The sequence below is a fragment of the Bufo bufo genome, chromosome 4 (genome assembly GCF_905171765.1).
Source record: "Bufo bufo chromosome 4, aBufBuf1.1, whole genome shotgun sequence".
NCBI lineage: Eukaryota > Metazoa > Chordata > Amphibia > Anura > Bufonidae > Bufo > Bufo bufo.
In genome coordinates this window covers 195,597,218-195,613,891 of record NC_053392.1, presented here as the reverse complement: position 1 = coordinate 195,613,891, position 16,674 = coordinate 195,597,218, and the positions used below count along the sequence as shown (strand labels likewise).

At 45.1% G+C, this 16,674-nt stretch overlaps 1 protein-coding gene across 1 annotated transcript in view; it reads left to right on the top strand.

Annotated features, from left to right (window-relative positions):
• The first annotated feature begins 4,040 nt into the window (after nt 1-4,040).
• Nucleotides 4,041-16,674, top strand: part of SERPINI2 (serpin family I member 2) — a 148,014-nt gene continuing 135,380 nt past the window's right edge. Inside the window, exons 1-2 of the mRNA XM_040428181.1 lie at nt 4,041-4,116; nt 4,484-4,789. Coding sequence (XP_040284115.1) covers nt 4,098-4,116; nt 4,484-4,789 — 325 coding nt within the window. The 5' untranslated portion in view covers nt 4,041-4,097. The remainder of the gene's footprint in view (nt 4,117-4,483; nt 4,790-16,674) is intronic.

Here is a 16,674-nt window from a genome sequence, read left to right as displayed (position 1 = left end):
TTTAGAACCATATTCTGACCAGTATAACTTTTTTGTAGTTATGTGTACGGGGCTGTGTGAGGGCTAATTTTTTTGCAGGATGATTTGTTCTTTTCAGTGATACCAATTTGAAGTGTGTGCGACTTTTTGATCACTTTTTATAACAAAATTATTGGGTAGTTGAAGTGACAACAAATGGCAAATTGGCAGTTTTAATTTTTTTTCCCCGTTAGGCCATTTGCCGTATGCCATTAATATTGTTATATTTTAATAGTATGGGCATTTTCGCACGCGGCGATGCCTATGATGTTTATTTATTTTTTATTGTTTAAGTATTTTTATTTTAAGGAAAGGGGGGGTGATTTGAACTTTTTTTTTATTTCTTTATATTTGCAAAAACTTTTTTTTTTTACTTTTTTTTTAAGTCTCCTTGGGTGACAATAACTGGCAATCATTAGATTGTCTATTGTGTTCATTGATGTCTATATAGACACCATTGAACACTTCATTTGCACTATACCAATACAATGCTGCCACCTAGTGGCCGGTATTGGTATAGTCATCTAATAGGCACCAAAGCCTGCTTGAGGCTTCAGCCTATTAGATCAATGTAACAGGTTCCCTGATCTCGCGGGGAAGTGCGCGACTTCCGCTTCTGGACTGAGCAGATGTGACCACGGCATCTAAAAAGGAAAATGTATGCAATCATCCTTATGGCTGATCGCATATATGTGCCACGGTTATCTGCTATTTAAAATGTTTGGGGACTGTACTTCCGCCGTCCATGTACGGCAGAGGTCCTTAAAGGGTTAAGTTATACATGCAAAGCCTATTCAGTTATAATATTAATACATTATGTTGAAGATATTCCAATGGACATGTCCAGACCTGTTAGACGCACTCAGGCTGATGTCAGCAGTAAGTATATAAAGCAAGCTGACAGATTTTGATAAAGTGATCTGTTATAGTGCTATCTGTTTTGAAACTTAAGATGGATAAACGCAAATGTGTTAACGATCCAAACTACATATGTGGCAAATACACTACTTATGATCAGCGCAAGAATCTGACAAAACTAGTGCGTCTTGCAGCTTGAGATGCATTTGTGCTAGTACTGCAGAAATTCCTTGGGAACAGACGAGCTGCAAACTATGCTGAATTAGTAGACAACATGCTTATAGCATATGAGCAACTTGGCTGCTGAATGTCATTAAAAGTGCATTTCTTACATTCCTATCTTGAATTTTTCCCACCCAATTTGGGACACGTAAGTGACGAACATGGAGAGCGGTTCCATAAAGATATTTCTACAATGTAGAACAGGTATCAAGGCTGCTGGAATTCCAACATGATGGGGGACTACTGCTGGTTTTTGCAATGGGAAAATATGACCGTTCACAAATGCAAAAGCAGATGCCTGAAGCACTTTTAACAGTACTGGGCCTTGCTCAGGTAAGACTTTTAAACTGAAAAACAAGACTTTTAGAAATTTTGTTATTCCATTACATTTTCATACACAGTTTACTACGCAAACTTTGATGTAGATCAGGTAATTATTGGAGTAAAACTCGTTCTGTTCAAAATTATTCAATGCTTTCCAAGTGCTTAATTAATTTAGGCTACTTTCACACTAGCGTTCGGGTGTCCGCTCGTGCGCACCGTTTGAAGGGGCTCACGAGCGGCCCCGAACGCATCCGTCTGGCCCCAATGCATTCTCAGTGGACGCGGATCCACTGAGAATGCATCCGCCTGCCAGCGTTCAGCCTCCGCTCCGCTCAGTGAGCGGACATCTGAACGCTGCTTGCAGCGTTCGGGTGTCCGCCTGGCCGTACGGAGGCGAGCGGATCCGTCCAGACTTACAATGGAAGTCAATGGGGACGGATCCGCTTGAAGATGACACTATATGGCTCAATCTTCAAGCGGATCCGTTCCCCATTGACTTTCAATGTAAAGTCTGAACGGATCCGCTCAGACAACTTTCACACTTAGAAAATTTTCTAAGTTTTAATGCAGACGCATCCGTTCTGAACGGATGCGAACGTCTGCATTATCGGAGCGGATCCGTCTGATGAAAGATCAGACGGATCCGCTCCGAATGCTAGTGTGAAAGTAGCCTTAGGCATACTTATGCATAGCAAAGTTTCGTGACGTGTTACAACAATTCTGACTTCAGATTTGTAATCGGCACACTCGATTTAGTATAGGACAAATGGTTTTTGCCCAGTAGCAGACGAAAAGTTTTTTTAAGCTGCATGGTGGAATTGGCATGAAAATATATAGGATCACACGACATACATATAAACACATACACAGATAATAAAGTTATGAGAAAGGTTGTCCATTTCTCACAAGCAGGCAAATGGAAAGTTAGACAGCGCAGGGCTAAATCCAGGTCAGAACAGCATTGGTTAATCCAGAGCAGTAGAGAGACAAGACAGGTCGGAGAATCAGAAGTCAAAGCAACAATCAAGCACACCAGAATGAAAATGTAGTAACTGGCACTGGCTAAATATCAGAATATATTCAAATAGTAAGTCAAGCTCTCAGACTGGCTGTGATAATCCTCCCCCTGAATCTGCTGATTGAGCCTCCTGATAGCGGCTGACCAGTTGGACCTCTGAATTGGCTGGATAGCTAAGCAACATGATTTGCCAGGCTGTCAAGACCTCTGAGCATTGGCCAGGCATACTGCCAGTGTCACTGAGATTTCTGAAGTGGCAGCAAAACATTGCGAGAACATGGACACATTTTGTTACAGAAACCTCTAGGGAATTATGACTGAAAGACTGCCCGTCCCTTGAACTGTTCAGAATAATATTGGCACCTGGCATAGAGGTTGATGCAGCAGAAATATTTCTTGTTTTGTAAATCTGTACATCCAAATGTAGAAAGTTTAGTAAATGTCAAGTTCATTGGTGAGAACAGAGACCAAAGTCCGGGAATCTGCCTATTGCTAAAGTCATTTGATCTAAATTGGTGGCCACCATATAATTGTTTTACTGGAGTTGTCACAAGCAGCTGAATCCTATATTCATTGTTGGAACACAGCAGGACCCTATTTTAGAATAATAATATGTACAAACATTAAATATTACTGATTAATTTAAAGGGGCTGTCAGTCTGATAAAAAAAATTACCAGCATGCCGGACATGGTGTAAAAATAAAAGAACACTTTGTCACAGCGTCCCGATTCCAGTGGCTACCATTTTTGCTGGTCAATCAATGACCTTAGCAGTGACATGCATGCAGATGGGATGTCACTCTTCTGGTCCGATGGGGACCGAAATCAGCATGGACAGGAGCCACGGCACTGGAACCGGGATGCTCTAACAATGTATTTTTTTTTATTTTTACACCAGGTCTGGCCCTGTGACAATTTTTTCTCAACCTCAGACAACCCCTTTATATCAGTGATTAACAATGATCCCTGTACGCACAGTTTTCTAAGAAAAACAACCCATGACTATATGAGACCGCCCACTGGACTCCTAAACCCAGCATGGGCAGAAATGTCATCAAATACACGTTATCCTGAATCTTTTCAAACAAATTAGGGTCCATTCACACGTCCGTTGTTTCTTTCCTGATCTGTTCCGTTTTTTGCGGAACAGATCTGGACCAGTTCTGTACCCATTCATTTTCAATGGGTCCTGAAAAAAAATCAGACATTGAGCTGTCCGATTTTTTTCAGGTCCCATTGAAAATGAATGGGTACAGAACTGGTCCAGATCTGTTCCGCAAAAAACGGAACAAATCAGGAAAGAAACAACGGACGTGTGAATGGACCCTTAATCTGCTCAGCTCCCCGGGCTCTATAACACACTGCCAGCAGTTAGGGCACTTCTCTTTGATGGCATTCATTTAGATATTTCTCAGTAAGAATACTAGTAAAAGACAAAACAGACTTGTTTTACCAATACTTCCACGTATTGAAACACTAAAGAAATACACTTACAATCCAAAGGAAGATTTCCTGTAGTTTAAAAAAAGTTTCCAGATAGCAATGTCAACAAACATAGCCTGACATTTAAGAAATTAATCATTGGCCCGACAGATTAAACATACTATAGCAGCTCCCTCTAGATTTCAGAGACATTTACTTTTCTTGTCGGGGGAAATGCTGGGCTGTTTAACAAGTAAGTACTTTATAAGAAACAAATAAGTAGCAGAGATGAAGAAAAAAAAAATCTGCAGAATCAAATTCTTAAACTTTCATTATCCCGAAGTAACTGGGCATAAAATTAATGCAAAATATAATGAGCACAGTATTTGCTTGTATAATGCAGAATCAGAAATACAATAGAAATACATCATGTCGTTCGATGGAGAAGAGGATGTCATTGTATATTTGTAAGCGCTAAAACTTGGCACAATAGTCAAGGAATATTACATTTTAGAGTCAGGCCTGGATCACTGGTAGCTTTATATGAATTGAGCAAATTGCTTGGAGACTGGAAGAGACAATAGCAATCTAGTTATGGCCTTTGTTTTTGTCTTCTATAGTTTTCATTTCAGGACCCAGAAGGGTACTTGAAGATTGTATTACAATGAGAAGAACCTTCATGCTGCTGTTTGTTGTGGCTCTGGCTGGAGATTGTATAACTAGTGTGGCCCCGAGGCTCTGGGGAGATACCATTACTGAATTTGCTGTGGATCTGCACCGGGCAATACGTTCAGCTGACACAGAAGAGAACATTATTTTTTCCCCACTTGGTGCTACATTGATTCTAGGAATGATAAAACTGGGAGCCAAAGGAACAGCATCCCATCAAATAAAGGAAGTTCTAAAACTGCAGGGAAATCAAGAAAGTGAGTCTCGATTTTATTAATCCCCGACCTGTCGTTTATACACGGATTTTGGTAGCTAATCAATGCTTTTTTATACTGTCAGCAAATGGGGTTTGCCCTGTCTAAAGCCAATAATGTTAATGTATCGGTGGGCTACTTCCGAGCAGAGAACTCAGGAGAGATGAGAAAGATGGGCTTGTAACTGAAACCTATTTGTTTTGCAATCATGTTTGGACAGATTATCAATCATAGGTGAATACATTCAAAACTTGGATGGTGAAATAGTCTTTATGGGACTGATAGTTCTATCAATTCACAGCACGTTCACTGTCGTGTAATGACTTTTATACTTTAGCAAGTGTGTTGGGTTTTTCACATTTAACAATTTTAATAGTTTTTCTCAAAGTTTAACTTCAGCTTAAAGGGAACATGTCACCTCCTAAATGCATGTAAACCCGCCAGCAGTACCTCAGGGTAGCCCGCAGAGTGATACTAATCATACTTTTCATCCTGCAGTCCGATGCTGCATAAGGTCAGAAAACGATCTTTTATCCTCCGTCCACGCTAAAGTATGATTAGTATCACACTGCGGGCTACCCTGAGGTACTGCTGGCGGGTTTACATGCATTTAGGAGGTGAAATGTTCCCTTTAAAGGTAACTTAAATTTAAACATGATTCAACATTCAATCTTAAGGTGCACCAATTACATACTTAATGGGTGTCAGGAGGAAACCGGACAACACAGGGTAGCTGTCTGTAATAAAAAGGTGATCATAAGTTAACTGGTAAATCTTGTGCTGCTGCTCTAGTTCTCCTGGAGGGATTTGTTTTCCTGGCTTCAGTGGTGACATCATGTTGACAACACGTGACCTCTGCAGCCAGTCACTGTCCTCAGAGTTGCACCGAAGAGGCTTTAGTGGTCATATATACTTGTCGTGACATCACTGCTGCAACCAGGTAAGCAAATTCTGGCCAGGAGAACTGGAGTGGTAGTGTGGGATCTGCCAAGTAAGTAAAGAACACTTCTTTATTGCAGGTGGATGCTTTAGAACAGGGGTCAGCAACCTGAGGCAATCCAGCTGTTGTGAAACTATAATTCCCAGCATGTTCCTTATATTTCTATGATAGTTTTGAGAAGAGCAGAGCAAGTATGCATGCTGGGAGTTGTAGTTTCACAAAAGCTGGAGTGCCGCAGTTGGCCCACCCCTGCCATAGGATGCTTGTTCTAAAGGGGTGGTATGGTTTTAGTAGGAAACCAGGCAACCCCTTTAAGACAGGCATTCTACCATTAGAGCATGGAAACTTATTATTGCACCAATTAAATCTAAAGTTCTGGGAAATATTTTACTACAAACAAGTTAGGGATATTTGGCTTTCGGGTGAAATTTATGGAAAACGTAAAAAGTAAAAGTTCACGCTTCAGTGATATTATATCATGAAAGTAGGACACTTAAGTAGGGACATGCAATGGTGATTTCTAGAGATGAGCGAATTTTTCAAAAATTCGATTCGGCCGGTTCGCCGATTTTTCCGGAAAAATTTGCTTCGAACCAAATTTATTTGCGGCGAATCTTGTTAAAAAAGGGCTATTCCCTGGCTGCTGAGAGCCTTTATAGTGGTGTAGAACACTGTGCCTTGTAGTAACATGTATAGGGTCTGCTTTGGTAGTGAAATAATACTGTGAGTCCGTATGACATGCAGATGACATGCGTCGCTCTTAGAATCACTGCACACTTCACTTATTTGGGTAGTCACGGGGCCAAAATTGACCAAATACCTCTAGTATTAACTCAGCCTTACAGGTCGATGTTAGTGCCAAGAAGAAGCGCACTCCTTTTACACCGTCGTCAGCTGATTCCACAAAGATGTTATCAGAACCTGTTCTATTAAATGCGTATACAAGGAGAGGGTGTCAGCAGTAAGCTTGTGTTGACGTCACTGATTAATTTGCCCTTCCTCTGATCTGTCAGAACAATAACCCACAAAAAACGGATCCTGTCTGTGGAGCATACGCCTTCACTCAGTCAGCATTTGCTCAATAATCTATCAGTATTGTTAATGCCAAAAAAAACAGGAGTGGATGTAAAACAGAGATGACATGTGAATGGAATATTTGCATGTCTTCTGTGTTTTCTACCCACTCCTGCTTTTGGCTACCAAATAACAGCCAATTCTAATGGGACCTTACAGGCCTTACAGCTGTTACACAGACAGGATCCGTTGTGCGTCTCATTTTTCCTTCCTTCTGACAGATCAGAAGAAAGGTCAAATAAATGATTATATCAGCCGGACTGAAAGGCAAAATAGTCGACCAGTCATGAAGTGGAGAGGGTGGGAACAGCAGAGTGGACCTATGACATAATGGTGAGGTGGAAGCAGCATGAGGAGACCACAGAGTGGCCCAAAGACAGGGTCTGGATTTGGCAGCAGTAGGAGGAGGCCACCGAGTAGCACAATTAGTGTGGATATGGCAGCAGCAGCAGGATACCACAGAGTGGCAAGGTGACATAGTGTGGAGATGGCAGCAGCAGCATCAGGAGGCCACAGAGTGGCAAGGTGACATAGTGTGGATATGGCAGCAGCATGAGGAGACTACAGAGTGGCAAGGTGACATAGTTTGGAGGTGGCAGCAGCATCAGGAGGCCACAGAGTGGCAATGTGACATAGTGTGGATATGGCAGCAGCAGGATACCACAGAGTGGCAAGGTGACATAGTGTGGAGATGGCAGCAGCATGAGGAGACCACAGAGTGGCAAGGTGACATAATGTGAAGATGGCAGCAGCAGCAGCATCAGGAGACCACAGAGTGGCAAGGTGACATAGTGTGGATATGGCAGCAGCATGAGGAGGCCACAGAGTGGCAAGGTGACATAGTTTGGAGATGGCAGCAGCAGCTGCATCAGGAGACCACAAAGTGACCCGGTAACAGAGTGGGGTGGTGGGTGGCAATACCAGTACCCGCTGAAGAAGGTGGGTGCACGAAGGAGCACTTGGCATCAGATGTGTGGCATCAGGCGGGTAGCAGCATCAGAATAGTAGCTGAGGTAGGTAGCCGAAGAAACTGGTCTCTTTTGTCAAAGTGTTGGTGTGGCACCATGGATGATCTAGTCCAGTGGTCGGCAAGCTGCGGCTCGCGAGCCACATGCGGCTCTTTTTATCCTTGAAGGCGGCTCTTTGGTGCGGGCTGGCGGGTGGGTGGCCGCGCAGCCATATCGCGCCGCTCAAGCTTGCAAAATGTCCGTCATGCGCCTCCTGCCCCGTCTGTCTGCTCCTTCCACTTTATGAATGAAGCAGGCAGGCGGGGCAGGAGGCACATGACGGAGGGTGAGATGTCACGCTGCGCATAACAGCAGAAAGGCGGGCAGCGGCGGACTTTCTGCAGAACACCGGCCATGTGAGGAGTGGTGAAGAGGCCGCCGCTCAGGTCCAGGAAGAGCGAAATGTCCTGCAGCAGAAAGGTAGGAGCTGCCCCCGGTGTGTGCACAGCGCCAGGCACTGCACCGGCCCCGCTGCAAGTGTCCCTGCCTCCTCCCTTCCCCCCACTAATACATTACTTTACTTACTGGAGGGCACTTATGGGGGATATCTGTGGAGGGCACTTATATAGCATCTTATGCTATATATGTGTCATCCACAGATATCCCCCATAGGTGCGTCATCCACAGATATCCCCCATAGGTGCGTCATCCACAGATATCCCCCATAAGTGCGCCCTCCACAGATATCCCCCATAAGTGCGCCCTCCACAGATATCCCCCATAAGTGCGCCCTCCACAGATATCCCCCATAAGTGTGCCCTCCACAGATATCCCCCATAAGTGCGCCCTCCACAGATATCCCCCATAAGTGCGTCATCCACAGATATCCCCCATAAGTGCGTCATCCACAGATATCCCCCATAAGTGCGCCCTCCACAGATATCCCCCATAAGTGCGCCCTCCACAGATATCCCCCATAAGTGCGTCATCCACAGTTATCCCCCATAAGTGCGTCATCCACAGATATCCCCCATAAGTGCGTCATCCACAGATATCCCCCATAAGTGCGCCCTCCACAGATATCCCCCATAAGTGCGCCCTCCACAGATATCCCCCATAAGTGCGTCATCCACAGATATCCCCCATAAGTGCGTCATCCACAGATATCCCCCATAAGTGCGTCATCCACAGATATCCCCCATAAGTGCATCATCCACAGATGTCCCCCATAAGTGCGTCCTCCACAGATATCCCCCATAAGTGCGCCCTCCACAGATATCCCCCATAAGTGTGCCCTCCACAGATATCCCCCATAAGTGCGTCATCCACAGATATCCCCCATAAGTGCGTCATCCACAGATATCCCCCATAAGTGCATCATCCACAGATATCCCCCATAAGTGCATCATCCACAGATATCCCCCATAAGTGCGTCATCCACAGATATCCCCCATAAGTGCGTCATCCACAGATATCCCCCATAAGTGCGTCATCCACAGATATCCCCCATAAGTGCGTCATCCACATTACATCCACATCTGCAGACAAGTTTAATAAAAGTAAAAAATGATAAAGATAAAATGAAATAATAATTAAGATCCAAATAAAAGAAAGTACATATAAAAGTATGTAAAAACACACTCTGGGCTCATGCCCACGAATGTAAGGGCGCCGTGCCTGTGCTCTGGACCGCAAATAGCGGTCCGTCCGCAATGCACGGACACAGACCATGAGGCAGATGCATGAGGATCGCGGACCCATTCACTTGAATGGGGTTCGCAATCCGCATCCGACTGCCCGCACCACAAAAAAGTAGCGCATGCTGAAGTGAATGGGTCCATGATGCAGGCTGCACACGGCCGTGTGCAGCCCGCATCATGGACCCATTCACTTCAATGGGTCCAGGATCGGGGATATAGTGCTACAGTGTGCTTTCGTGGTGCTTCTGGCTGTGCCTCCGCACCGCGAAAAAGTAGTGCATGCGCTACCTTTTTGCGGTCCGGAGGCACAGCCAGAAGCACCACGGAAGCACTCTGTAGCACTCATATTCCGGATCCTGGACCCATTGAAGTGAATGGGTCCTTGATGCGGGCTGCACACGGTCGTGTGCATGAGCCCTAATAGTCCTCACTGGTACTGTTGACGCAATATTTTAGGTTTTAAAAGTGTGGCTCTCCAAAGAAATTTCAATCGTGGTTTTGGCGATATTTGGCTCAGTTGAAAAAAAAGGTTGCCCACCACTGATCTAGTCTGATGCATCAGGCATTGCTGTGTGGAAATCCTGGCTGATCCACGCCTGATTCATCTTGATGCAGTGTCCGACTATGTGCTATATGTGGCCACTTTAAACTGTTGCTAAATGTCATATCAAATGTATTGTGGTATCATGCTGTAATTCCCTTTAACAGGCTGGCAGTGTCATTTACCTTTATTCGCCCCTAGGTGGTGCTGTTACCACTTGTATATATAGCTGGGAAGGGGGGACGTGTCATGTCGGTGTGTGTGTGTTGTGGATGAGAACGAAGAGGAGGAAGTTAATGGAGGAGGTGGAAATTAGTTTTTCCACCAAAATAATTCACAAAAGATTTTACCACATATAACTGCAGAGCTGAAAGCTGCATGAAATTTGTTTTTCCACTGAAATAAGTGACAAAAGATTTTACCGCATATAAGTGCAGCGCTAAATGCGGAATACCATTTTTTTTCCCCACCAAAATAAGTCACAAAAGATTTTACCGCATATAGGGGCGGAGCTTGGTCAATGAAGAAGATGGCTGACTGATCTCCTGCTCTCCCAGCCTGGGATGCTCCATCGTGGCTCACAGCGCACCAATCCTGTTTAAAAAAAAACTAAAGGCGATTGCCCGACACCTGGCATCAACGACGATCTGCCCAAGCTATTTCAGAGAGATATTGGCTACCTTAAAGTCACGCTTGCCCTCAGCGCGCTGACTCCCAGCACAACGCTCCTCAGCACGCCGCTCTCCAGTACGCAGCTTCCCGACACCTCCTCACCTCCTACAAGCGGAGGAAACACTTACAAAGAAGGAGTGATACCTCCTCTGGTAAGCTCTGTTTCCCCCGTCACCCCTCCTCTGTCGGTTAAAAGGGGGGCAGCTGCTCGTTCAAGTCAGTACATCGGAGCAGCGCACTCACCTGTAGTGGCGGCCATCTTGCCCACATGTGCAGACAGGGGCACAGATCTGGAGCTTAGAGGCTTTCAACTGGGGTCAACTCTTGCCTGATCTGTAACACATTTGAGGTATACCTTACTCCCTCTGCTGAGGGACACTCAAAGGAGGCAGCGACAGCCTATATAGAGGGACCAGCCAGTACATATATCATAAAGCCAGCAAGCAACTAGCCAAACATCCAGTGCACAAGCTTAATCTCAATAGTGGCAATTGCTGCAACACGCTGCAGCATTATCATGACCAAAAGGAGCTGCAAACCAACTGCACCACAGAGATTGACTTTTTGGGGCTACCACTCCACCTGTGCCCTGCCGGTCTGAATCTATCTTCTCGCCCTCCTAACCCCTCATCCCACTCTAGGGGCTCACTAGATGAAGCAGATCATCCACCTTTCGTGCACATTGCTACTGATAATGTCTCATATAAAGCAAAATCAGGGAAGCGACGGTCAGTAACGTCACCTTCAATCTCACCAAATAGCAAAAGTCCTGCCCAAAAAAAAAGAGTAATATGGGGGATGATGAAGGCGAATACACTGAGGCTATACCTGAGGGCGATATATCACAGTTCCCAGCATCCTCAGCACCTGTCACAGTAGACACCTTAAAGGACATGCTTATTGTCTTACAAAATGGGATCAACAAGAATGTGTCATCTCTAATCCACAAGCTCCAATCTAATGTATCAGCTATAGAGGAGCGCATGGATCATTTGGAACACAAGATGGCAGAGTTTTCAAACGCACACAATGAGCTGGTGGATGCACATAACGCTCTGGAAGAGGACGTCAAGTGGCTTAAAGCCAAAGCCACTGACACTGAATATAGATCCTGCCGAAATAATATTAAAGTTAGAGACATACCGGAGGAGGTGAATGCGTCCGAACTTATGGATTATCTCAGGCGGCTTTTCCAAATGATGGTGCCTTGTTTAACAGCAATGGATCGCACTCTGGATCAGGCGCACAGAATTCCCAAGCCCAAAACAGCCCTGAATAAAGCTCCAAAAGACACCCTAGTAAGGGTACACTTTTATCACATTAAAAAACTTATAATGTACGAGGCCTGCAAATATGGCTCCTTCCCGCCGCCTTACACTGCAATATCCTTATTCCCTGATATTTCTGCAGCCACGCTACAAGCTAGAAGGGACTTCCATCCAATCACCAAGCTGCTGAGGAAAAAGGACATTAAATACCGTTGGGGATTCCCTATTAAGCTTCTAATCTCACGAAATGGAACATCTACAATTATTTCCTCAGTGGCAGAAGGCATGACCATCCTGAAGAAGTGGAATATTATACCCAATAGATCCTCATCTCCCCGTATGTCTCGTCGAGCGTCGCCGACAGTTGCTGCCGACTGGATGACAGTCACTACTTGAGACTGATAAAGATCGCCATTAAGGGTTTAGGGTCCATTCACACGTCCGTAGTGTATTGCGCATCAGCAATACACCCGGCCAGCACCCCCATAGAAATGCCTATTCTTGTCCGCAATTGCGGACAAGAATAGGACATATTCTATTTTTTTCCGGAACATCGGCGGCGCGCTCCCGAAATGCGGATGTGGACAGCACACTGTGTGCTGTCCGCATCTCTTCCGGCCCCATAGAGAATGAATGGGTCCGCACCAGTTCCGCAATTTGCGGACCCATTATTACGGACGTGTGAATGGAGCCTTAGTCTTTTTTTCAACCCCACAGGTTTGATTTTAGCTCATCAGACCACATATTTTGAGCATTAATAAGGTTTCTCAATGTCTCCCCCCTATATGCTACAGTACATATGGGTTTTGTACCAAATAATTACTTGTCACATAAGTTGGTACGCATATACATTTCACGTTGAATGTTCTTTTTTGTTTTTTCTGTTTACATTTGTTGCGGGCGATTTGGGTATTGCATATCTATCTAATTCCTTAATTGTGGAACATATGAATACTTTCTTGTGGAGCGGGAGCATGGCAGACCATAAAGAACACCATGGTACTATCTATAGCCTCTCTTAATGTCAAGGGCCTTAATAGCCCCTACAAACGTAGCATGGTTTGGAGGCAGTGGCGTACTGCAAATATAGGCAGACCGCGCAGCTGCTATGGGGCCCGTGGCAGGGGGGCCCAGAGTGCTTGGAAGACCCCGCCCCCTACATCTGCAGACTCAGTTTATACTGTACAGTCGTGGCCAAAAGTTTTGAGAATGACACAAATATTAGTTTTCACAAAGTTTGCTGCTAAACTGCTTTTAGATCTTTGTTTCAGTTGTTTGTGATGTAGCGAAATATAATTACACGCACTTCATACGTTTCAAAGGCTTTTATCAACAATTACATGACATTTATGCAAAGACTCAGTATTTGCAGTGTTGGCCCTTCTTTTTCAGGACCTCTGCAATCCGACTGGGCATGCTCTCAATCAACTTCTGGGCCAATTCCTGACTGATAACAACCCATTCTTTCATAATCACTTCTTGGAGTTTGTCAGAATTAGTGGGTTTTTGTTTGTTCACCCGCCTCTTGAGGATTGACCATAAGTTCTCAATGGGATTAAGATCTGGGGATTTTCCAGGCCATGGACCCAAAATGTCAGCGTTTTGGTCCCCGAGGCAATTAGTTATGACTTTTGCCTTATGGCACGGTGCTCCATCGTGCTGGAAAATGCATTGTTCTTCACCAAACTGTTGTTGGATTTTTGGAAGAAGTTGCTGTTGGAGGGTGTTTTGGTACCATTCTTTATTTATGGCTGTGTTTTTGGGCAAAATTGTGAGTGAGCCCACTCCCTTGGATGAGAAGCAAGCCCACACATGAATGGTTTCAGGATGCTTTACTGTTGGCATGACACAGGACTGATGGTAGCGCTCACCTTTTCTTCTCCGGACAAGCCTTTTTCCAGATGCCCCAAACAATTGGAAAGAGGCCTCATCGGAGAATATGACTTTGCCCAGTCCTCAGCAGTCCATTCACCAAACTTTCTGCAGAAGATCAATCTGTCCCTGATGTTTTTTTTTTGGAGAGAAGTGGCTTCTTTGCTGCCCTTCTTGACACCAGGCCATCTTCCAAAAGTCTTCACCTCACTGTGCGTGCAGATGCGCTCACACCTGCCTGCTGCCATTCCTGAGCAAGCTCTGCACTGGTGGCACTCCGATCCCACAGCTGATTCCTCTTTAGGAGACGATCCTGGCGCTTGCTGGACTTTTTTGGACGCCCTGAAGCCTTCTTAACAAGAATTGAACCTCTTTCCTTGAAGTTCTTGATGATCCTATAAATTGTTGATTGAGGTGCAATCTTAGTAGCCACAATATCCTTGCCTGTGAAGCCATTTTTATGCAGCGCAATGATGGCTGCACGCGTTTCTTTGCAGGTCACCATGGTTAACAATGTAAGAACAATGATTTCAAGCATCACCCTCCTTTTAACATGTCAAGTCTGCCATTTTAACCCAATCAGCCTGACATAATGATCTCCAGCCTTGTGCTCGTCAACATTCTCACCTGAGTTAACAAGACGATTACTGAAATGATCTCAGCAGGTTCTTTAATGACAGCAATGAAATGCAGTGGAAAGTTTTTTTTGGGATTAAGTTAATTTTCATGGCAAAGAAGGACTATGCAATTCATCTAGCGGAGGCTAGGAGACAGCTGAATAACCGTAATTTCTACACTCCATTACCTACAGACCCCACAATAACCTTTAAGAAGAAATTGGACGGACTTCTGACTTCTGCATGGCAACTCAATATTATCACCAAAAAAGAAAAAGAGTTCATGAAAGTCAAATTTCCGATCACCCCGACCTTCTACATGCTCCCCAAGGTGCATAAAGATCTGTCAGTACCTCCAGGACGCCCAATTGTGGCGGGGATAGGTGGGTTGTGCGAACAGGCATGTATTTACCTTGACTTCTTTCTACAGCCATTTGTCTTGGGCCTTCGGTCATATCTCAGGGACTCCATGCAGTTGGTACAACGGTTACAAGAGATACGACTTCCCCCGGGTACCATGATACTCACATGTGATGTAGAGTCTCTCTATTCAAATATCGCGCATGGTGATGGGATACAAGCCACTCAATACTTCCTTCAAAAAGCGACCTCTGGGGACCCAGTGCATCACACATTCTTGGTAAGTTTGTTGGAGTTTGTACTCCATCACAACTACTTTGTATTCGATCGTACATTCTACAGACAGGTCTCGGGGACTGCGATGGGGGCACGCTGTGCGCCCTCCTATGCCAACCTATTCCTAGGGTGGTGGGAGGAGACACAGGTGTACCCCATGGCCATGTATAACGAACATGTTTTGGCATGGTTTCGTTATATTGACGATCTCTTGATTTTCTGGCAGGGTACCGTGGAACAATGCACAGAATTCGTCTGTCTGTTAAATACCAACTCATTTAACATCTCCCTCACCCACAGGATCTCGGATACCACTGCGGATTTTCTGGACCTACGATTGAATCTAGATGAACAGGGTATACGAACATCACTATTTCGTAAGGAAACGGCAACTAACAGCCTGCTACATTTCGATAGCTTCCATCCGGCCCACTTACGTAAAGGGATCCCTAAGGGACAATTTTTGAGATTACGCCGCAACTGTACTACCACCTCTGATTTCAAGGAGGCTGCCTGTGATCTGACCACCAGATTTTGTGCACGAGGTTACCCCAGAAAAGTAATCTCAGGGGCGTTTGAAACCGCGAAAGTGGCGGACCGCCTGGAACTGCTGAAACCAAAATTCAAACCCCGAAGTACTCAGGTTCACCTCATCACCAAATATAATAACCAATGGCGTGATCTGTATACAATATTGAATGCACATTGGCACCTCCTACTGGCGGATTCGAAACTGAGTGGCTATGTCAACCCAAGTCCTAAGATCGTTGCACGGAGAGCCCCAAATCTACGAGACAAACTGGTATGTAGTCATTTCCAGAGGCCCACACAGGGGCTGGGGAGGGGTGTTAGGATGCGCGGCACATATCCGTGCGGGAATTGCAATGTGTGTCAATACATGATTTGCACTGACTCTTTCTCCACCTGCAGGCATCCGGATCTAATCCGTTTGGGTCATTACATCAATTGCCGGACTAGGAATGTCATCTACAGACTCATTTGCGAATGTGGAAAAATATATGTGGGCCAGACTGGTCAGGAGTTACGGAAACGCATACAGCAGCATCTATCCAACATTGCCTTGGCCCGTCGAGATCGGACCCAGGCTAAAAAACCGCTGACTTCAGTTGCTGTGCACTTTCTGGACTGCCACCAGTGTATCACCTCTGGACTCAGGATTGTCGGTCTTGACATGGCACGCACCAATGTGAGGGGAGGTTCTCTCTCTTCCCAACTACTACGTTTGGAATCCAAGTGGATCTTCAATTTGGACACGGTGGCCCCACAGGGACTTAATGAAGAACTTACGTTCACAGGCTTCTATAACTAAAGTATGGGGTTAGATATTTGAACCTCACAGAATTGGGTAGCTAATCGTTATCCAAGAATATTGAGGAATGGTGGTCTTTACAGAGTCGGCTCAATTACCAAACTAGGGGTGGGCACCTAGGTGTCGGCCAATCCATATACACATCGACGAGTTGCTCTTGTAGTTATCAATAGATGTTGATGGTCTCATGCAGATATAGGGGTCCAACTGCGTGTTAACTGGGTCCGCAGAAATTGGCATTTTCGGTTGACCCATTGACATATTGGTTTGCTGACCCAGTGGTGCATGTGA